The 22,170-nt window shown below is 46.3% G+C and overlaps 1 protein-coding gene across 18 annotated transcripts in view; it reads left to right on the top strand.

Annotated features, from left to right (window-relative positions):
* The window catches only part of STRBP (spermatid perinuclear RNA binding protein), a 139,537-nt gene that overhangs the window by 50,500 nt on the left and 66,867 nt on the right, over positions 1–22,170 (top strand). For 9 of the 18 annotated variants that reach the window (XR_014544054.1, XM_083597289.1, XM_083597290.1 and 6 more), the window contains exons 2-4: positions 6,111–6,298; positions 8,847–9,067; positions 21,193–21,358. Coding sequence is in view for 16 of the 18 variants with exons in the window: in XM_083597289.1 (XP_083453415.1) it covers positions 6,296–6,298; positions 8,847–9,067; positions 21,193–21,358 (390 nt within the window). In the remaining 2 variants the exon portion in view is untranslated. Of the gene's footprint in view, positions 1–155; positions 297–6,110; positions 6,299–8,846; positions 9,068–21,192; positions 21,359–22,170 lie in introns of those variants that run through there. The other 9 variants (XR_014544055.1, XM_083597301.1, XM_083597300.1 and 6 more) reach the window with 3 other exon arrangements.

Raw genomic sequence — 22,170 nt, 5'->3', positions numbered from 1 at the left:
TCTGCCCAGATACCTTTCTGTTTTTTGTTTCCTTTCTCTCTGTTGGGAGGAAAGGCCGGTTGAACAAGCTTTAACAATGATACCTGTCAAACTCGTCCTCCTTGCTAGCGAAGCACGGAGGTTCTGTAAAGCTGCATTGTTGCTGCACCTCCAAATTAGCCACAGGTTACCGAGTGCAGTTTTCTCAGTGTGACAGCGTTCTGATAAACCAAGGCGTGTTTGTCAGCACTTACAAGCTCCTCTGGGTTTTCCAAAGAGGTCGCTTGAGCTGGGTGCATCCAAGATACTTGACAGAGGTAAGTCTTGAATTCTGGGGTGGGATATGGGCACATCCAGTAGTTTAGCAGGAAAGCTTCAAGGACGGCACTGTTGATGGCGAGATGGGATTGCAGGAAAAGAGTAAAACGTATTGCATTCTGGCTGGATGGGTGTCAAAGTAGGAATGAGGCCAGGGAGGAAACCTCAAGCTTTGAGTTCGGGAGTGGGATTGGATATGGCTGCTTTGAGAATCTGCTTGGCAAGCCAAGAACTCTGGTGGTTTCTGAGCAGGAATGACCTATATCAGTGGGGCTTCTGAAAAGGGGTGTTCTCATCCTAAGCATGATCGAGGTGGGTTTGACCTCAGAGTAGCTAGCTTTCCAGCCTATCCCTTGTATGATTTCATTTCACTAGAATTTGAAACTTAATTCCATTGATCTAGTTTTGCCTGCTGGGTGAGTTTGCATGTATTTCTGAGCTGTAAATTTTGATTTAGTAAGCAGTGAAGTAGGCTTGAAAGCCTCCAAAGTGGAAAACCTTCTAGTGCTTTGTTGGGGTGGGGAATCACTCCCTCATTTTATGAGTTCAATAGTAACAACGGATGGATGTTGCTTACTACACACAAGTAAAATACAAACTTTGTTTGCTAAATACAAAGTAAAGTAAACATGCTTAAACTAGGTCATTCCATAGGATATAAGAAAAGTTTCCAATGTAAACTGAAAATGTTTGCTTTTGCATTTTTTGGCATATTTGCATTTTTCTCTGTAAAGCCCACGTCACTGTAGGCTGCACTCTGCACGCGCAGTGCATTTTAACATTTTCAGCCTGCTCACCCCACATCAGTCTTCTTACTAGGGGGTAAACAAGCCACAAAGGGTTTAACTTACTGTGATTCCAGAAATCAGAATTGTGGATTGTTTCTCCCCAGTGAACCATATAATTGTAGAGTTGGAAATGAGGCCCCCCAGGGCCATCTAGTCCAACCCTCTGTAATGGAAGGAATCATAGCTTAAGGACCCCTGACAGGTGGCCATCTGAGCTCTGCTTAAAACCCCCCAGTGAAGGAGACTCCACCACTTTCCGAGATAGTCGATTCCATTATCAGACAGCTCACTCTCCTTAAGCCTACACCAATGGTTGAAGGCTGACTAGTGGTCATTATTCGTTAGGGAGAAATGAGCCTTGATTCCAGGTCCATCTGTTACACTAAATCCGGGGTGTGAAACCTCAGGCTGGGGCCAAATACGTCCCTACAAGCCTCTCTGTCTGGCCCCTGAGACTCTGCATTCCCATTCAGCATCACTCACTCTCCCTAGGCCACACACCAGCCCTACTTAATGTCCCCCTTGAGTGTTTGGCCTGGCTTCACTGTGACCTTGAACCTCTGGTTATGCCCCTTGGTTGTCTGGATGGAGGGTAGAGAGGTGGTGCAGAAACTAGCTCGCTGTACAAAGGTAACATTTACATTCATTGCTCTGTCTGCTACTGGCCTGTGGCACCCAGAAGGTTTCCTAGATAGGATGTGCTTCTTCCGAAACCATGGTTTCTTGGCTTGGCATCACTGCTGTTTTGGCTGCACTGTAATTATGCAGTGAAACCACAAATGTTTTAGTATGGATGGCAGTAGCCAGTTTTATTAAACTCTATTGGGTGTGTGTGTGTGTGATGTGATAGCAAAGTTAGGGCTAGGAGCTTAGTTGCTCTTCCTCACCCCTGTTTCTAGTGCCAGGTCAGAAAATCACAGAATAGTACAATAATAGAATTGTAGAACTGGGAGGGGCCTTGGGCTCTGGGAGTTGGCTCCTGTGACAAGGGTCATTTAGTCCAGCCTCCTGCAATGCAGGAATGCAGGTGCTGACCTTTAAAGCCCTAAACAGCCTCAGTCCTGTATACCTGAAGGAGCGTCTCCACCCCCATTGTTCAGCCCGGACACTGAGGTCCAGCGCCAAGAGCCTTCTGGCGGTTCCCTCCCTGTGAGAAGTGAGGTTACAGGGAACCAGGCAGAGGGCCTTCTTGGTAGTGGCACCCGCCCTGTGAAATGCTCTCCCTTCAGATGTGAAGGAAATAAGCAGTTATCTTATCTTTAAAAGACATCTGAAGGCAGCCCTGTTTAGGGAAGTTTTTAATATTTAATGCTGTATTGCTTTTAACACTCGATTAGCAGCCGCCCAGAGTGGCTGGGGAAACTCGGCCAGATGGGTGGGGTATAAATAATAAATTATTATTATTATTATTATTATTATTATTATTATTATTATTATTATCATCATCATCATCATCATCATTATTATTTTGCCCAACATGGGGCTCAAACTCACAACCCTGAGATTAAGTCCCAGGGATGTCAAAACTTAACTTATTTGCCATTGCATCTTATGAAAGTTAACATAAGGAGAGCCAAAATCCCATCTGGTCCAACATCCTGTTACTATGTTGGACAGTCGGATTCATGTGGGACCTTAAGTTTCATTTGGATGGCTCCACAAGGTTATACACACAGGTCCTGCTATCCTGGTGCTCATTTATACGAAAATTCACTTATCCAAACACGAGGAATTAGTAACCTCACTATACACACCACAGACCCAGATATCCAGGCAGCTGGACCTGCGTGTAGTACTGCAAACAGATAAGCGGCCTTAAACAATCCTTACTTTTTGTGTTTTGCTGGTCTGTGGCACCCGTTTCGTTAGAAACCATAGTGGGAAGGAGGGAAGGAGATCGGATAAATAAGAGAGCACTTATTCCTTCCTTGTTTGCCTTTTGCAAGGTTTCAGAGGGTTTCCCCGGTTTTATTCAATCATTTTGGGGTGGTCAGAAACATATTAGAAATTTCCCCATAGGAATCAATGGGAATTGTTGACTTGTTATGCAATTGCTTGCCTAACACACAGTTTCCTGACACTGTGATTGGATGGAGGGACCTGCATATCGCTTTAATGGGGAGAAAAATGTCTCTTTCAACACCATGCACAATCTTAGACACCTCTTACATTATACCCCTTCTTGCTCCTGCCCCCCCCCATAACTAACCCACGAAAAAAGGTTACTGCCTTTCCTCAGAGGGGAGTTGCTCCAGCTCTGGATCTTTGCTAAACAACTATCCTTTCTGAAGTGAGGAGGCCAGAGCTGTGCACAATGTTCCATGCGCAGCCGCACCATAGATTTGAATAGCGGTGCTGTGATATTGGCGGATTTATTTTCGATCCCTTTCCTAATGATTCCCAGTATGGAATTCTCCCTTTTTGCAGCTGCCTGCATGCTGTGCTGACCTGAATATGAAATAATTATCCATTGGGTTGCTGTCTATCAAACAGTCTCTTTTGCCCTAGCCCCCAACCCTTTATTTGAGGTAATAAACTTCTGCTTGGCAACAACAAGGGGATGGTGTGTGTTTGGGGGGGGGGTGATTTGAAAGCAGGCAAAGGCACTCTTTGGCGGTTGGACCATGACTGGGAATAATCAAACCATTGTACCCACCAAGAGAGAGACAGAGAGTGCCAAGGCAGGGCATAGAGGATCCCAGCAATTAAATTGGGGGGGGGAGGCGGTGGCAAATGACATATTTAGACAGAGTGAAACAGAATTGACAAACAAGCAAAGATAATTGCAACTTGCAAACCTCCCGGACAAAATCCAGCAGTTCTGCAGAAAAACATATATTTGCAGACTTCCCAGCTGTAAATTCAGCAATGGGGCAGGAGGGGCAGGAGGAGAGAAAAGAGAAGGCAAATGTGAGGACCAAGTAGGGCAGCTGAGAAAGGTTAGAAATGTGTTTTCTGGAAATGCACGGCTTTTACAGATAAAACAGGCGTCAGGTTATAAGGATGCAAACGAAATTTGAGAATCTGTGCACTGGGCTTTCCGTTCGCCATCCTTCTCAGGGTCATTCCTTCGGCAGGTAGAAGCCCTTCGAAGAGAAAGGCCAGGTATATGATGCAAATATGTACATGAACATCTGTCATGGATGCTTTAGTTGATATTTCTGCGGTGCAGGTGGTTAGACTGGATAGCTCTTCCAACTCTACAGTTCTTTGATTCAGCGTATATGCTTGTATGGAGAGAGAGAGAATCTGGCTCCGGCAGGGATTTATTTCTTTTTAAAAAGTTTCATTTATATCGCCACCTTTTCTCCAGAGAGCTAATAGTGATGTATGTACTTCCTCCCCCCCCCCCTCCTTTTTATCCTCACAACCACCTTGTGAGGTAGGGTAAACTGAGAAGTGGTGTCTGGGCCCCTTGGGTTTCATGACTGAATGGTGACTTGAACCTGGGTCTCCGGGTCCTCGTAGAGAGCTCTAACCACTAAGCCACACTGGATCTCACGAGGATACTCTGGTGGCATATAATAGGTAAGAATAAAATTAAGCAGGCCACAAAAAGTGCTCCACTAAAACAAATTTCTAAATAAAACGTTGAATTTATTTGAAAATAACATTTAAACTGCACTAAGTGCACTTTATTGATTCTTCCCCTGCTCCTTCCCGATAAAATATTTCAGTTCAGCTGTTTTTTTCCTGTTGGTGGTGGTGGTGGGGAATTCAGATATTTATGCAGTGCATGACATTAATATAAAATACTTTGTTGTTGTTAGTTTTGTTTACTGAGCAGAAGTCAAACAAACATGCCAGATCTGATCTCCCATTGATTTTAGGGCAGCAGAAATTTCCACTGAACATTTCTCATACTCTGAATGTGTTTTCCTGAATAACCGCACCACTGAAGCTTAGAGGGTAGGCAGTGCTGGAAATTCTCTGGGCTGGCTAGTGTTGGCGAAGGAGGCTCATAGTGGCTTGCGTCTTCTGTAGGGCTTCTGTTTTTCACATAGCATAGCTTTTGCTCCCCCCTAAACCTCGCCCGACGCAGGTGGCGCTGTGGGTAAAACCTCAGCGCCTAGGACTTGCCGATCGCATGGTCGGCGGTTCGAATCCCCGCGGCAGGGTGAGCTCCCATCTTCAGTCCCAGCTCCTGCCCACCTCGCATTTCGAAAGCACCCCCGGGTGCAAGTAGATAAATAGGGACCGCTTACCAGCGGGAAGGTAAACGGCGTTCCGTGTGCTGTGCTGGTGCTGGTTCGCCAGAGCAGCTTTGTCATGCTGGCCACGTGACCCGGAAGTGTCTGCGGACAGCGCTGGCTCCCGGCCTATAGAGTGAGATGAGCGCACAACCCTAGAGTCTGGCAAGACTGGCCCGAACGGGCAGGGGTACCTTTACCTTTTTAAACCTCGCCCACCCCATATTTCAGATTTGTTTCCAGTGGTATGTGAAAGTATGGGACGTTGCATTGCTTGAAAATTAGACGTTCAAATTAAGAGTTCTTAGAGGCCAGGCTAAAAAAGATAGATGGTATGATTTTGTGATGTAAGGGTATAATGCATGAACATGCACAGTCTCCGCCTCCAGCCTCTAAGTGGATTTGGAGTTCTGTTGGTTTCCATAGACCCTTCATAGCGTTTCCAGTTCCCTAGACCCCAAAATGGAAAAATGGGACAGAAAGTTCAGAAATTGATTCAGATGCTTGCCGGATGCACTTAACAGAGTAGATCACTCATGCAGGATGTTTATTATGCACATGCCCAGAAAGTCAACTTCAAGTTTTATTTCTTACAGTTAACTTTTCTTTTTTTATACAGTTGGTATTAAACTGTTTCTTACTTTCCTGTATGCTGAAAATCAATTTTTAAAAAGTTACTTGAAAACACAGTGTGGCTTCTGTTCCCCCCATGAGCCTCCCCCCCCGCCCCCCATATTCTCACATTCCGGATTTGTTCCCAATCTCTCACCACTTTCGACTTCAGCTTTCTGTTTCTGAAACACGCCCCTCCTCCTTCTCTGTGCTTTTTTTGCAGGTGTGCTGCAGAGTCTGACTTCTGGAGCATTGCACCTGCGTGACCTCCTGAGCCGTCAAGCGACTGAGAGGCTTATGAGGAGGTTCTGGCAGGCGAAACAGTGCCTAGCGAAGACACCCCGGAGGAGGGAGAAGGAGAAAGAGGAAGGGGAAGGGTACCAGAGCTGAAGCTTACTGTAGCCAGCCATGGTAGGTCCCCATGGCTGCAGGCGCTGGGGCAATGAGCAGGCAGGAAGGAGGCCATGGGAAGACTTCCTCCCTCTCTCCCTCTCCCTTCCTGGCCTGCTAGCAGACTTGCCAAAACAGCTTCCGGGGAAGAAGGAGGAGATGCTGCTGAGTTAAAAGGGAGGTGGTCTGGCACCACTCTCAAGCAGAGCAAAATGGTCTTTGATTTATGGCTGGGGCATCATCAAAACCCAGGGAGCACGGAGGCTGCAGTCTATGAATTATTGAGTGAAGGCATGGGGGGGGGGGGGAGAACGCTCAAGAATAACGTGACTCTTTTTTTTTTGCTGGAAGTGGCACCAGCTATCTTGCTTGAGAGAGTGGCTCAGGCGACCTTGAACTCTGCTGGGTTGTATAACCAAATGCTGATGCTCTCAGCTCAGTCCAGCCCTTTCCCTGCCCTTCCGCAAGGTGAAACCCCTGCTGGGGGCTTGGAACGTGGGCTTCCAAACTCACCTGCCCAGGCACAGGGATTCCAGGGATGCTGTTTTTGGTCCCCACTCCTCCTCCTTACCCCTTTTTGGTTGTAGAATGCCGAGAGAGAGGAGAAAGACAGCTGTGCTTTCCTGGACTTGAACTATTGCGATGTTCTGCCCTTTCTTTAAAATCTATTTTGGACCAATGGCTGAGAAGCAGGAGGGGGTGTAGGGCTGGTGGCACACTCACAATTAATGAATTCCTGCTGGCCAACTGATGGGAGAGCATCCCAAGCCTATTGATTTCTTCTGTGGTCCTCCAAATGTTATTGCTAAGAGACAGAGTGGAAGGAAGGAAGGGAAGAGAACATGTTTCAGGTGCCAGTTCAGAAGCAAACGGGAGACAGAGTTTCAAGAGGATTTATTGCCTGCCAGTGCATCTGAGTCAGAAGCAGCCTGGAAATCCATGAGCCATAGGGCAATGGAGTGGAGGTTTTCATTGCTCTGGTGCCCTTCTGCTTCCCCTCTTCTCCTGTGGGTGGCGGAGGCAGGAGAGGGAGGGTAGCTGAGCGCCAGGAGGGGCACTGCTGAGAGGGGTCGCTTCCTCTTCCTCCTCCTCCAAATCTTGTGGGGATGAAGACAGATGAAGACTGAACAATTCTGGACTTGCGTTTGCTTAACGATAGGTGGCGCTGTGGGTTAAACCACAGAGCCTAGGACTTGCCGATCAGAAGGTCGGCGGTTTGAATCCCCGCGACGGGCCGAGCTCCCGTTGCTCGGTCCCTGCTCCTGCCAACCTAGCAGTTCGAAAGCATGTAAAGTGCAAGTAGATAAATAGATACTGCCCCGGACGGAAGGTAAACGGCATTTCCGTGCACTGCTCTGGTTCGCCAGAAGCGGCTTAGTCATGCTGGCCACATGACCCGGAAGCTGTACGCCGGCTCCCTTGGCCAATAAAGCGAGATGAGCACCGCAACCCCAGAGTTGGTCATGACTGGACCTAACGGTCAGGGGTCCCTTTACCTTTACTTATAGAGTCCTCCAGGATTGGGTCAGGGGCCTATCTCAGGCTTTCCTAACCTGGTTCCTCCCAGATATGGTTGGATCAATCACATCCCATTATCTTTAACTATTGCCCATGCCAGCTGGGGCTGGTGGGAGCTGGAACTCCGACCAACAAAATCTGGAGGGCACTAGGTTGGGAAAGACTGGCCTGTGCAGTCCAGCATCCTGTTTCCAAGAGTGGTCAGCCAGATCCACGCAAGAAACATCAAACAGGACAAGGAGACACTTGCATTCTCCTGCTGCCATTCCCCAGTATATGGCAGTCAGAGGAACACTGTCTCTGGACATTTGGTGATCATAACCAATTGCTGCTGGTAGACCACCAGCACCTCCTCTACCTCCAGTGCATTATTAAACTATGGAACTCACTCCCATGGGAGGCAGTGATGGCCACCTACTTGGATGGCTTTAAAAGAGAAGTGGACAAATCCATGGAGGAAGTGAGGGCTGTCAATGTTTGCTAGTCATTTACCTCCACAGTTGGAGGCACATTCAGATCAGTGGTCAGACTTGGGATAAGGTAGCTCCCTACTGCTAGTTCTTAGGGAACATAAGAGGAGGCCCACTCTTTCAAGCCAATGGCCCATCTAGACCAGCATCCTGTTCCCACAGTGACTACTCAAATGCCCCTGTGGGGAACCCCAAGCAGGACCCAAGCACAAGAGCACTCTCCCTTCCTACATCTTCTTCCAGTCACTGGTATTCAGAAGCCTTGCTGTCCCTGGCTGTAGAGGCCTAGCATAGCCAACATGACCAGTAGACATAGGCTTTGAGATTCCATTTGTTTGTTTCTTTTGGTTTTAAAGCAGACTTCACAGGTTTGAACAGGTGCTGTGCCTCCTTCTGATAGGTTTGTCTGCTGCCATTGGGACAGAAGTGTGATGCCCTAAAATGCCCAGCAGGTTTGATTCAGCCATCCCTTTTTCAAATAATACCCTCATCCTCTCATTTCATAAAAGAAGAGCTGTTGACAACTTCTTCTGCCTCCTCCCACCTTCTTTCTCCCTGTTATTTCCTAACCCTCTCAACAGAGATCCATCCGATCGTTTGCCAACGATGACCGGCACGTGATGATGAAGCACTCAACCATTTACCCATCTCCAGAAGAACTCGAAGCTGTCCAGAACATGGTTTCCACAGTGGAGTGCGCCCTCAAGCAGGTCTCCGATTGGATGGATGAAATGAGCAGGTCCAGCAGGGCCGAGGGCAGCATGGAGAGCAAGGAGGAGCCTTCAGATGTGGGCAGCGGCAAGTGAGTGGGTTAAAATGCACTCCCTAAAAGGGCTAAGGTTTATTGAAGCCTCATTCTTTAATCTGTTTTATATTCAGAAAATAACTCAAGTGGCGTAAATAAAAATATGAAAACATGCAATAAGATATAATCGTATATATATATATATATATATATATATGTGTGTGTGTGTGTGTGTGTGTATTATATTGTATTATGTCATATCTAATGTATAATAGGTAATATAATATGTTATTACAGTTGGATCCCTCTTTCTGAATGCTCACTTTGCGAAAATTCACTTATCTGAACATGAGGAATTGGTACTCAAAGTTCATTATACACACTGCAGATTCAGATATCCGAACAGTGAACATTTTTTTCCTTTCTTGCTTGTTTTTTGCTGGTTAGCTGAGGACCTGTACTGATCTGTACTTTAGTAAGGTTTTGGGGAGTTTTTCTGGGTTTTTCCAGTTGGTTTTTTTGGTTTTCGGGGGGTCAAAATGTGGGTCAACATGATGGGGAGAGCACTTGTATGTTTAAAGCTCTTGAGAGTTCCTTAACTATTAGAGCTGTAAAGTGTGTCCCTTGAGTTGAATCCAAAACTGCTGGTACTCCAAATCTAGGAATTATTTAAAGTAGTTTCTTGACCACTTCCTGAGCTGTACAGTTGCGGCATAGGAATGCCTAAACAAATCCAGCGAGCTGGTCCACAAACACCAATATATGTTTGTATCTGTTACTGGGTGGTAATTCTGCAGTCCACTGGCAGTCTTTCCATTGGGTACTGGGCCCATGGGCGACCTCCTATTGGTGCAGGGGGGGGCGGTGTCGGTCCCTTTCCTACCGTGTGCGATTGCTGGCAAACATCATAGCTATAGACTGTAGAGTATGCCTCCATGAACAGCCCTCAAGCCACTATAGTTCTCGCCATCAGGTGAGCCTCACTTCCCATTTGGGCTTTGGAATGTCATTCTTTCAGTAAAAGTCTGAGAAGGGGTGTAGTCACCAATAAACAACCATCTCCAAAAGTCCACCAACCAGCCAACAATTCATCACCTTCTTCCCTGTTTGTGAATATGCTGGTGGTTCTCTGGGAATAGGATATTGTGTGATAGTGGGCAAGCGAGCTGCCATCTTTGAGGCTGCATTAGCCTTCTTATTCCCTTCTGTATTGGCGCATTTCCCATGTGCTAATAGGAGCATTACTGCTATTTTTGCTGGCAAGAGCAGTGCCTCTAATAGAGCAATGATCTGCTCACCATAGGCTCCATGCTGCCCTGAGGCAGTTACAAAACCCCGCTCTTTCTATAAAAGTCAGTGGGCATGTACCACGTTATAAGCATACGTGCTATCTGTGTAAATGTCAGCCGGCTTTCGCTCTGCCAATTGAAGGGCCTTAGTGAGAGCTATCAGTTCTGCCATTTGTGCTGAGTATTGTGAGGAAATTCTTTCCTGGTGTAGAACCTCTTCCAGTGTGACCACTGCAAAGCCTGAATGTCCTTTGCCATCCAACATGTGACTGGACCCATCAACAAACATCTCCATTTCAATGTTTTCCAATGGAAAATCCTGTAAATTGGGATGTACCACTATCTTTTCATTCAAAACCTGTACACAATCATGGGCTTCCAAGCTTCTGGTAGTTGGAAGGAGGGAGGCTGGGTTCACTGTGTTTACCCACCTAAATGTCACATTTGGGTTGGTGAGCAAGGCAACCTCATAGCGTGACTGCTGCCCTGGGTGTAACAGTTTTCCCCCATCAGTTCCTAAGATCTGAGGGACTCCATGTGGGGCTCAAACCTCTATCTCATCGCCCAAAGTTATCTTGTTAGCCTCTTCTACTAGTAAGCTAGAAGCTGCCACCGCTCTCAAACATGCCAGCCAGACTTTACTACCAGGTCCAGATTCTTTGAATAATATCCCACCATCCTCCAGGCTGGGCTCCATCGTCATATCAGGACCCCAGAGGCCACTCCTTTTGCTTCGTGTACATTTAGACTAAATCAGGCATGTCCAAAGTCCGTTTCGGGGGTCTGGAGTAAAATCCAAAAAAAACCCTCAACAACTTTGGTTGGCCCTTTGGTCGGCCCCCACAGCCCTTCACTTCATTAAATCTGGCCCTCTTTGAAAAAAGTTTGGACACCACTGGTCTAAATGGTTTATAGGGGCTTGGAAGTGCCAGCACAGAGGGGACACAAGAGCCTGCTTCAAAGCAAGAATAACATTTTTCATTTCCTTATCTTTCGCTCCATTTGTTCCTCTTGATTTCTGCGTCATACCTACCAACCTTCTTCTACATTCTCATTTTTTTACAAAAACACAATAATTATTTTTTATTAATTTTCCAAATTATTACAAATCAAACCAAATTACTTTAATTTAATACAATTTCTTAAAATCGGGCTTCCCACTCCCGTTGCATCATATGTCTAATATATCCCCCCATAGCTGCTTCATTTCTTATTTAGTCTCTCTCTCTCTAATCCATCAGGGCTTTGTATGCCTGGCCCAGTAGTGTATTGGCAAAGGTGTTGCATGCTAGCAGAAGGGCGCTCTGCTGCATTTTGCACCAGTTGCAGCTTCCAGACCTCCCACACAGCATGCAATGCAACAATCCAGTCTTGAGGTTACTCCTAAGTATGAAACTTGTCTCTAGGGTAGAAGTTGGGAACCTGTGGCCCTCCAGCCCCAGCCAGCATGGCCTGTGGTGAGAGACCTTGCTGCTGTAGTTCTGCAGCATCTGGGTTGACCCCTTGCCTGCTCCACGGCTTGATTCAAGAATTTTTGAGAATTGATTCCTTTCCCATTTCTACACTGTACACCTATTACACCAGAGTAGTCAATGGTGCCAGAAGTGGTCCAGCAACATCAGGAGGGCACGATGAGGCTGCCTTAGTGAACTGTGAGTTCTGAAGACCAAGTTGGTACTCATAAAGCTTTGAGCCTCCAGTTGTTGTTAGATCCTGACCCCCACCATTACTTACCATTGGCCGTGGTAGCAGGAGCTCATGGAAGTTGGAGTCCAGCAACATCTGGAGAACTTAAAGCTTTGTAATGATCAGGGGACCAGCAGCTCTGTAGGAAACAGCTCCCTCTCTACTCCTGAGGTCTTCCAAGCCAGGATTTTGATTGAGCCAAAGGAAGAAGATTTGAAGTTTGCTGCTGGCCTTCTCCCAGGATTGCCTAGAAATGAGCAGCTGGTGAGACAAGAGGACTCATTGCCTGATCTTAATCTAGCTGCCCACTGGGGCCGTAAGGAGAGGTCATTGCCTGAGGACATCCCTTTCCCCGATTTATGAAGGAATGGAGCATCCATCTGCCTTTCCTCTTGCAACGAGACTCCTGCAGCTGCCAACTTAGGAGTGTGCTGGGGTTAAATAAGGCAAGGCACTAATGCTGAAAGGGGGCTGAGTTTGGAAGGATCACTCTGTATCGTTTGCAGTTCAGCTGCTGGAGCTCCCTACTAGCAGGAAGAATTAACAAGTGCAGTTAAGCCCCTGTAACTGCTGAGGCATGTGGATTTGCTCCATGCCAGGTTAGCAGCCGTGGGTGAGCTTAAGAACCATGTCTCATTTAGCTGGGAGGGATAGCCTCTGCTACGAGAAGGGAGTTGTGAATCCATTGTGATGACAGATTGTGTGCAAAACATATGTTGCCGTGTGTCCGTGTCTGTTTCTTGTAGCTGTGCCAGTTTCTGACTCTCTAGCCCTGCCCTGGCTGTTTGGAAAACAGCTGGAACAACTGCTTGTGTTTTCACGTGCCTCTGCTTTTCAGAAAGTAAACAGACTTGGGACTTGAAGGCTGCAGCGAACATTTAGCGTAGAAAGCCGTGCATGTGTGCGTGTGCACAAATGGAAGAGTGAGAGGAGAAGAAGAGATAGACGGGTAATCACTTGAAGCAAATTATCTATACTTAAAAGAGAAGATTGATTTAGTAACGGCTGCCTAAGAGGTCTCAGAACACCGTTTCACTGCTCTGCGTCTCTGGCCTGCTCAACTTGTAATTAATGATGCTTATGTTAAACAGTCAAAAGCTGTGTGTTTGTGTATTAATATTTTAAAATGCATTTCCTCCTTGCCAGCCCAAAGTGTTTGCATGGTGTTTGATTAGTGTAAGCGGGTGCCTGGGCAGCATCTGCAGAGCTGAGTCTGCAAATCAATGTTTTGTGGTTGCAGTGCTGCACCAGCTCTGTGTGTGTGTGTGTGTGTGTGTGTGTGTGTGTGTGTGTGTGAGAGAGAGAGAGAGAGAGAGAGAGAGAGAGAGAGAGAGAGAGCATATTAATAGAACTACACCATCTGACTATTTCCCTTAATGCTTCCTAAACTTTTGATGCCTGGGGGGAATCTTTTGAGGTCAGATTCAGAGGCACATTTGCACTCAAAATGTTGCATGTCTTTCGCCAACAATAATAAATTTTAAGATCCTTTTAAAGCAAAATACTGTACAATAAGAAACATTTTCAGAACAATGGGGAGGCATCCTCCTTTCACTTGTGGGATATCCCAGCGATATCCCAGCTACCGTATTTTTCGCTCTATAAGACGCACCAGACCACAAGATGCACCTAGTTTTTGGAGGAGGAAAACAAGAAAAAAAATATTCTGAATCTCAGAAGCCAGAACAGCAAGAGGGATCACTGCGCAGTGAAAGCAGCAATCCCTCTTGCTGTTCCGGCTTCTGGGATAGCTGCGCAGCCAGCATTCGCTCCATAAGACACACACACATTTCCCCTTACTTTTTAGGAGGGAAAAAGTGAGTCTTATAGAGCAAAAAATACGGTAATAACTGCCATTTCTCAGTCTGGTCCAGGCTGTTGGGGCTTTGGAAGGGAACTGTGCTTTCCAGGCCGGTGTGATTTCCTCCCTGCCCATCCCAGGAGAGTGGGCTCCCTCTTGGAATTGTGTTGGACCCTTTTTGCTGCCCATGTATTGGCAGACTGGGGGGGGTGGATTGATGCTGTATGGGGCCTCCTATATCCAACACGGCATCTTGACTTCTGTAGAGCATGCTTTTAGTCCCTGTTGTGGCATAAAAATATTTCCTAGAGTAATGGTTTTTAGTTAAAATCACTCCTTCGTGTTTGATTCTGTTTAAGTCCTGCAAGTATACTTCACACAATGCATGATCATTACTGTATGAAGAAGAACCTTGTTGAATCAGGCAAAAGGCCCAGCTGTTCCTTAGTGGATCCACTGGGAAGGCCAAAAAGCAGGGCTTAAGGGCAGCAGGTCTCATCAATATCTGGTACTCTGGGAAGAAGGCTTTCTCTGAAAAGGGAGGGGTCATAGCTCAGGGGTGGAGCTCATGGTTTTGCATACAAAAGAACCCAAGTTGACTCCCTGGTGTCTCCAGGTAGGGTTTTCAAGACCCCTCATGCAGACATTGGAGAGCAGCTGCCAGTTAGTGTAGACAGTACTGGGCAAGATGGATCAATGGTCTGAATGGTTTCAGCATGTCAGGGAATTGAACTAGCTGATTCTTGGGTCCCTTCCAACTCTGCAATTCCATGAATGTGCTCCAGTCTTAATTTCCATGACTAGTGTGGCACAAGGACCCCATTGAATCAGACCAACATCCTATGCAGTCTATCAAGCATCTTCTCACTGGACAATGCCTCTGGGAAGTCCACAAGAGGGGCAGGAGGCAGCAGCCCCTAATGCAGGCATGCCGTTTTTCTGTCATGGCTAATCACCATGGATAGATCTCTCTTCTTTCATGATTTTGTCTAATTCCCCCTTTCAGTAAAATCCATGGTTATCCCTATGTCTTGTGACCTTGCTATTAATAAAAGTGCAGTAGATGTCAGGGCCTTTTAGGAGCACCTGCACTGCCACCTCCTTCAAGGTGCCAGGTAAAGAGTCTTTAACCACTTCCTGGACCCACTTGCCTAACCTCCTCCCTCCTCTCCCTGCACCAGCTCAGAGAAGCCTCGGTGGGCAGGTGGATCTTGTGGCCTGAACCGCTATAAGCAGCTTGTCAGCATCCTTGGGCCACACCCACCCCTACACTAAACCGTAACTTTGCACAACCTCTGCTCATGCCATTTCCCTCTTCTCTCTTCTGTGCTGTCGGAGGGAGGAATTTGAGAAACCTATACTTTAACTGTGGGTTGATGTTAACCACAGTTAGTTACAAACCAGCTATAGTTAACAAAACTGGCTTCGTTAACTGCAGTTCAGAGTTCATACAACACAGCAAAGTGTGGTCAGTCGAATGTGGTAGCAAAAGCTTCCCATCTCCTCTTGGCCGTGCGCAGGAAGGGCACGAGACTTGGAGCCAGAGGCCAGTCGTTTCTCCTTTCTGCTGCTTCACATCATACCAATCCATAGTTGATGTGCGAATTAGACCTTCACTTCCTTTTCTGTCTTTCGTGCTAACTTCTTGCCTTAGGTCAAACAACAACGTGATATACTTTCCCCCTGCACAAGTAGAGAGTTGACATTGCATAAGGATAAGACAGATCTCTGCATACTGTGCATGAAATCAAGTTGCTTTGAATGGCTATGCCTTGTTAGCAAAGGCAAGAGAGCAGGTGAAAGTCTCATTCCTGGAAGCTGGAGGCTGATCGCTGTGGTGGCGGCGGCAGGGCTCTTGTGGTCCATTTCTGAGCCACTGCCCTTCCTTCATTCCTTCCTCCTGCCTGGCTGCAGTTCATCATCAGCATCTCTTCCTCAAACTGCATTAGCAGCATGCTTTTTATTTCCTATTTTTGACTGGGAATAAATGAGGCACTGATTGCCCTTTTAACAAAACATTTCTGGTCTAAGCTCTAGGCTTGCGAGTGGTGCTGTTTGAGACATTCAAGCAGCCTGGTGGCTCTTTTCTTCCTGGTTTTCTGTGCCAGATTTTTCATGAGCCCACTCTAAATTTAGGGCACAGTGTGTTTTTTGTGTGTGTGTGTGTGCGCACACAAACGTCCGTGTCCAGATGTTCCCACAAAGAGCTGATTGCCTGCAGAATAGCATGCTGGAGAACGGCATCAAGGCCAGGGGTTTCACCTGTTGGGCCCACCAAAAAGAAAAAGGGGAAATCGAATCTCATTCCTTTCTGCGCACCTTTATGATGAAAAGCTTGCTCAGTGGGTGAGGGTTCTGTTCTGCTGAGTTTTGCTGAAAAGACACGGAATGTTCATGTCATAGCTTCTGCAGAGCAGAAAATCTGATGTGATTGGAAGAAGCCTTTGAACAGCAAAACCAGGACAGAGCAAGTTCTTGTCTGGTTAAAAAGCCAGCAAGACGACAGATCGTGCCTGCTGGCTGTGTGACTGTCCCCATCAGGAGACAACAGATGCTTTTCCTCCTAATTGGCCCAAATTTTTGAGGGAAGAGGTCAGTTTTGGAGTTTCTGAGCAGAGCTGTGTGTAAATGCGTGCGCTCTCTCTCTCTCTTTCTCTCCTTTTTCAGCTTCTTCCCCTTTTAAAATGTGATGTAAAAACAAAAAGAGTCTGCTGGATCAGCCCAGTGGCCCATCTAGACCCCATCTAGTCCAGCATCCTGTTCTCACAGTGGCCAACCAGCCTAACTAGGTGCTGCATGAAGAAGAAAAGGGTGGGCCAGTCTTCCCACCCCAGGCTTCAGTTGAATGGCCAAGAAATGAGCACCTCTGTCATCTATCTGGTGCTTACAACATTCCTGCTCAGGGTCCCTTAAAGGAGGGGTCTTCTTCACCAGATGTTGTGTGTCTTCTACTTCAGTGGCATGAACCTTGCACCTCCACTTCTGCCACCATCACCTGCAGGTCTGGGTATCTCATGAGTACCCTATATGTTTTTTGTGACTCACCACCAGGCATACAGTCTACGGCCATACTACCCTGAACATACCCAATCTCGTCTGATCTCAGAAGCTAAGCAGGGTCAGGTCTGGTTCGTATTTGGATGGGAGACTGCCTGGGAATACTGGGTGCTGTAGGCTTAGGGATGCGGGTGGTGCTGTGGGTTAAACCACAGAGCCTAGAACTTGCCGATCAGAAGGTCAGCAGTTCAAACCCCGCAACGGGGTGAGCTCCCGTTGCTCGGTCCCTGCTCCTGCCCACCTAGCAGTTTGAAAGCACATCAAGTAGATAAATAGGTACCGCTCCGGCGGGAAGGTAAACGGCGTTTCCGTGCGCTGCTCTGGTTCGCCAGAAGCGGCTTAGTCATGCTGGCCACATGACCCAGAAGCTGTACGCCGGCTCCCTCAGCCAGTAAAGCTAGATGAACACCGCAACCCCAGATTCGTCCGCGACAGGACCTAACGGTCAGAGGTACCTTTACCTTTACCAGGCATACAAAGCACACATACCATTATATCATGGTTCAGTTTGAGAGGGTAGACTCTGTGCTTAAGGAGAATTCCTGCAACACAGCAGCCCAAGAAGAAAACTATCATGAGCAGATCTCCCAGAAACATATTTGCATACATTTTAATTCTTTTTTTAAATAATTCTGCTGGGGGGGGGGGAGGTACCTAATTGCCAACTCATTGTGGAGCTGCTGTCAACATAGAATTATAGAAATGTAGAGCTGAAAGTGACCCAAAGGGTCATCTAGTCCAGCCCCCTGCAAAGTAGGAACCACAACTAAAGAATCCCCCACAAATGGCCACCCAACCTTTGTTTTAAAACCCCAAAGAAGGAGAGCTCACCACCTTCTGAGGTCATCCATTCCACAGTCGAACAGCTCTCACTGTCAGAAAGTTCTTCCTAATGTTTAGTGGGTATCCACTTCCTTGTAATTTGAATTCACTAATTTGGATCCTACCCTCTGGAGCAGCAGAAAACAAGCTTGCTCCATCTTCTGTGTGACATCCCTTCAGGTATTTGAAGAGGGCTATCACATCACCTCTCAGTCTTATCTTCTTTAGGCTAAACTTACCCAGCTCCCTCAACCGTTCCTCCTAAGATTTGGTTTCGTTTCCTTACTACCGTTAAAGTTTCTTACAATGTTCATCCAGAATCTTCCATCCTGTAACTTAAGCCTAGTATACAGGTGAAACTCGAAAAATTAGAATATCGTGAAAAAGTTCATTTATTTCAGAAATTCAACTTGAAAGGTGAAACTAATATATGAGATAGACTCATGATATGCCAAGCGAGATATGTCAAGCCTTTATTTGTTATACAGGTGAAACTCGAAAAATTAGAATATCGTGGAAAAGTTCCTTGATTTCAGTAATTCAACTTAAAAGGTGAAACTAATATATGAGATAGACTCATGACATGCAAAGCGAGATATGTCAAGCCTTGGTTTGTTATCATTGCGATGATCATGGCGTACAGCTGATGAAAACCCCAAATTAACCATCTCAGAAAATTAGAATATTCAATGAAATCATCAAAACAAGGATTGTAAATGGAGCAAGATTGGACCTCTGAGAGATAGAAGCACATCTCGCTTTGCATGTCATGAGTCGATCTCATGTACTGTATTAGTTTCACCTTTTAAGTTGAATTCCTGAAATAAATGAACTTTCCCATGATATTCTAATTTTTCAAGTTTCACCTGTATCTACTCTTGCTTCTTGCAGCAGCGGGAGCAGCAGCAGAGAACAAGTCTTTGGCCTCTTCTATTAGAAATCCTAGTTTGGCTTCATCTTTTGAGAGCCAGCAGCTTGGCTTGGTGGCTAGAATGTTGGACTAGGGCTGGGAAGACCTAGGGTCAAAGCCCCACTTAGCCTCAAAGCTCTCACTGGGGTGACTGAGCTGCTTGCGTCTCTCTCCGTCTAATCTACCTCCATCCCCTGTGGGTTGTTGTGAGTATGAAATGCATCTCACTCTGAGCTCCTAGAAGGAAAAGTAGGATATTAATGGAAGAACAGGTGATGATAAGCAATTTCCCGAAGCTGACAAGCCTGGCATTGTCCACACTTTTTCTCCAGGTCGTCTTAAGGCCCGGAAAATTGCTGAATTTGGCCCCCGGTGGTTAATTCTACAGGGAGCCCTGACATCAGTAACGTTTGGCTATGATGTGTGACACTCCAGCCCTTTTGAACTGTCCGCAGCCTAGAGGCTAGCACAGTCTGTTTAACCTTTAGCAAGCAGCTTGCTTTCCAGTGTCTTTTTGGGATGGACGAAAGCAGCCCTCTCCTACAGTTGCCTCTAAGGGAGAGGGACTTGATTCCCATGGCTTTGTATGAAAGGACTGCTGTCTGGACAGCTTAACCATCATGGAGAGACAGCCTCCAGGAACCTCCAAAGAAAGAATCCAACTGGGTTTCGTCAAGCGACCGTGTACAGGGTCAATGTATCTGGACAACTGAGAACTGAATACATGGTGCAGTGATGGAAAATGGTTCAGTCTGTCGAAGCCACAGATGATGTCTAAGCAACTCGTGCTGACAAAGACTGTTTGTAGGCTGTGCCCCAAGTCCACACTGTCGTGGGACTAAGCCCCGTGGAGCGCAGTGGGGATGGCTTGCCAATAAAAATTCATAGGGTTGTACTGAATGCAGTAGAAATCAGCCTGATTAGCCACATTTCTTGCTATGTTTGTTAGGGATGTAACATTTAAGAACATAAGGGCCTGCTGGATCAGGCCATCAGCCCATCTAACCCAACATCCTGTTCTCATAGTGGCCAACCGGATGCCCATTGTGGGAGACCAACAAGCAGGATTTGAGCACAAGGTCACACACACACACACACACACACACACACACACACTTTTTTGTTTTTATTTCCAGCAACTGTTACTCAGAAGCCCTGCTGCCTCTAGCTGTGGAGTCAGAGCCCAGCCATTGAGAGCCTCTCCTCCTCCATGAACTTGTCTCTTAACGCCTTCCCAGTTGGTAGCCATCTCTTCCTCCTGTGGGAGAGAGTTCCATAGTTTAACAGTGTGAAGAAGGACTTCCTTCCCTCTGTCCTGAATCTTCCAACATAATGAGCTGGGGATCTTGTCTTCATCTGGATGTCACTGGACCCCCAGCAACGCCAATGGTCAGGGATGCTGGTGGCAGTTGCAGGCTGCCAGCTCCAACAAGGTCACAGGTTCCGCATCCCTCAGTCAGTTGAATCAATTTAAAAATAACTTTCTTTCAGCTAAATATGGCCCTGATACAGCAACAGTTTCATTTATTTTTAAGAGTATTTTAATACTTACAAAGACTGCAAATGGGGAAGGGGCAGCAGGCTAGTGGCAGCGGACATGCTTGGCTTGCAGAAGGTCACAGGTCCAATCTTGGCACCTCTAGGTGGACTCCTCTTCCTGAAACCCTGGGTAGCTGCCATCACCACTTCCTGGGGGCCGGATCCAGCCCAATCGCCTTCTAAATCCGGCCTGCGGACGGTTCGGGAATCAGTGTGTTTTTACATGAGTAGAATGTGTCCTTTTATTTATAATGCATCTCTGGGCTACTTGTGTGGCATAGGAATTCGTTCATTATTATTTTTCCAAAATACAGTCCGGCCCCCCACAAGGTCTGAGGGACAGTGGGCCGGACCCCTGCTGAAAAAGTTTGCTGACCCCTGATTTAGAACCATGAGGGATCTTGTTTATTTTAAAGGGAAGCTCAGGAATAGCAAATGTGTTATGGCATAAAGTTTTATGGACTTGAGCTTACTTCATCAGATGCATTAAGTTTACAACCCACTGGGTAGGATTTTGAACAGTGATGTCAAAAGGGAAGAAAATGCCAAAAAGTACAGATCCTAATAATTATCTTATGTGATGGTTAACAACAAACAAACTAGTAAGTGACAATACAGGCATTTGGGAACTGGCAAGCTAGTTAACACATGTAATATGATAAAAATCCATTATGCCAATTCAGCCCACAAATGATAGCACTGAGCTTCTTTGTGTGGCAATTCAATAGTGTCACCTTGGAGGCTCCCATTGAAGTTTCTTTGTTCAAGGGCGGTTTCCCTAAGGTTAGTTGCAGAGGAAGTTTTTTAAGTGCCCCAAAACTCTTTGCTCTTTTTGCTGCAAGAGATGATGACAGAGTTACACCTCTGGAAAATAAACTCATTACTTACAGATTTTCTCCTTGTTATTACTCATAGCCCTCTGTCTGTTTCAGGAGTTTGAAATAAGGGTGCAGCAAAATATTTGCCCTGTGCTAAGGGTGTGAAGCAGAACATATTGTTACATGCACACACATGTTGAGTGTGCAAAATATCACTGCGATTATTGTTCTGGGGAAAATATATCTATTCCTGTCTTCAGGGACCATGGTGGCCGGATCTTGTGTGGCGTGATGAGAATTGGCTTGGTAGCTAAAGGTCTGCTGATAAAAGACGACATGGACTTGGAGCTGGTTCTTATGTGCAAAGAGAAGCCCACAGAGACCTTACTGTCTCTCGTCAAAGACAATCTCCCCATCCAAATCCAGGTGAGTAAAATTAGGGCAGTCTGTGGCTGTGATGAATGGCTCAGCTAAGCACTGCTCAGCGCTGGTGTTTTTTATTTTAAAAATTGAATGCTGTCCTGGGCAAAGAAGAAACATTAACTGAATTTTCCACCATGGAAGACCTGAAACAGTTTAAAGATGAATCGCTTGTTCTCTGCCCTTAAATCTAGGCTATCCTCCAGAGAAGGTGAGCAGAAATGGCACAAGTGCCTTGCTTTTCACTGCTTTGTTCCTTCTGACTGTTGCTCAGGGCAATGGCTTGGAAACATCTTTTTTTCTTTTCCGTATGCCCTTGCTGTGCTGTGATATATGGCCGCAGTTCAGGAACCAAAATTCTGTAACCCAAAAGAGTGCTGGCTTTTTACAGGTTTGCAGAAAGCTGAACACTCAGCATGCAATTCTCTTGCAACACCCTTCTCCCCTAAAAACCCAGAAGACTCATTTGTCTTAACATTGAGATCTCATATTTGAGAATGGCCAGGCCAGGCCAAACCCAGTGTTCTGTTTTCAACTGTGGGCAAACAGAAGCTCCCCACAAGGTGCGGAAGTGATAAGCATCCTCTGCAGTTTGTCTCCAGCACGTGGGACTCATAGCCATGGATATGCTCATCTTTGGTTATTGTGCTTTTTATTTTGATTTTTATAATTGGTGCTCCAGAATGTTTTCTTACTGTTGCTGGGATCTTTTGATAAAGGATTCTATATAAACTGAATGAATAAAAAATAAATTCTGTGCATCTGCCTAGCCTGCCCCCCTTTTGTCATAGCTGTCAACTTTTCCCTTTTTTAAAGGG

This window comes from Podarcis filfolensis (assembly GCF_964270895.1).
Source record: "Podarcis filfolensis genome assembly, chromosome: Z".
In the NCBI taxonomy this organism is placed as follows: Eukaryota; Metazoa; Chordata; class Lepidosauria; order Squamata; family Lacertidae; genus Podarcis; species Podarcis filfolensis.
The sequence above is the reverse complement of the archived record's forward strand: the minus strand, read 5'-3'. Positions and strand labels throughout refer to the sequence as shown.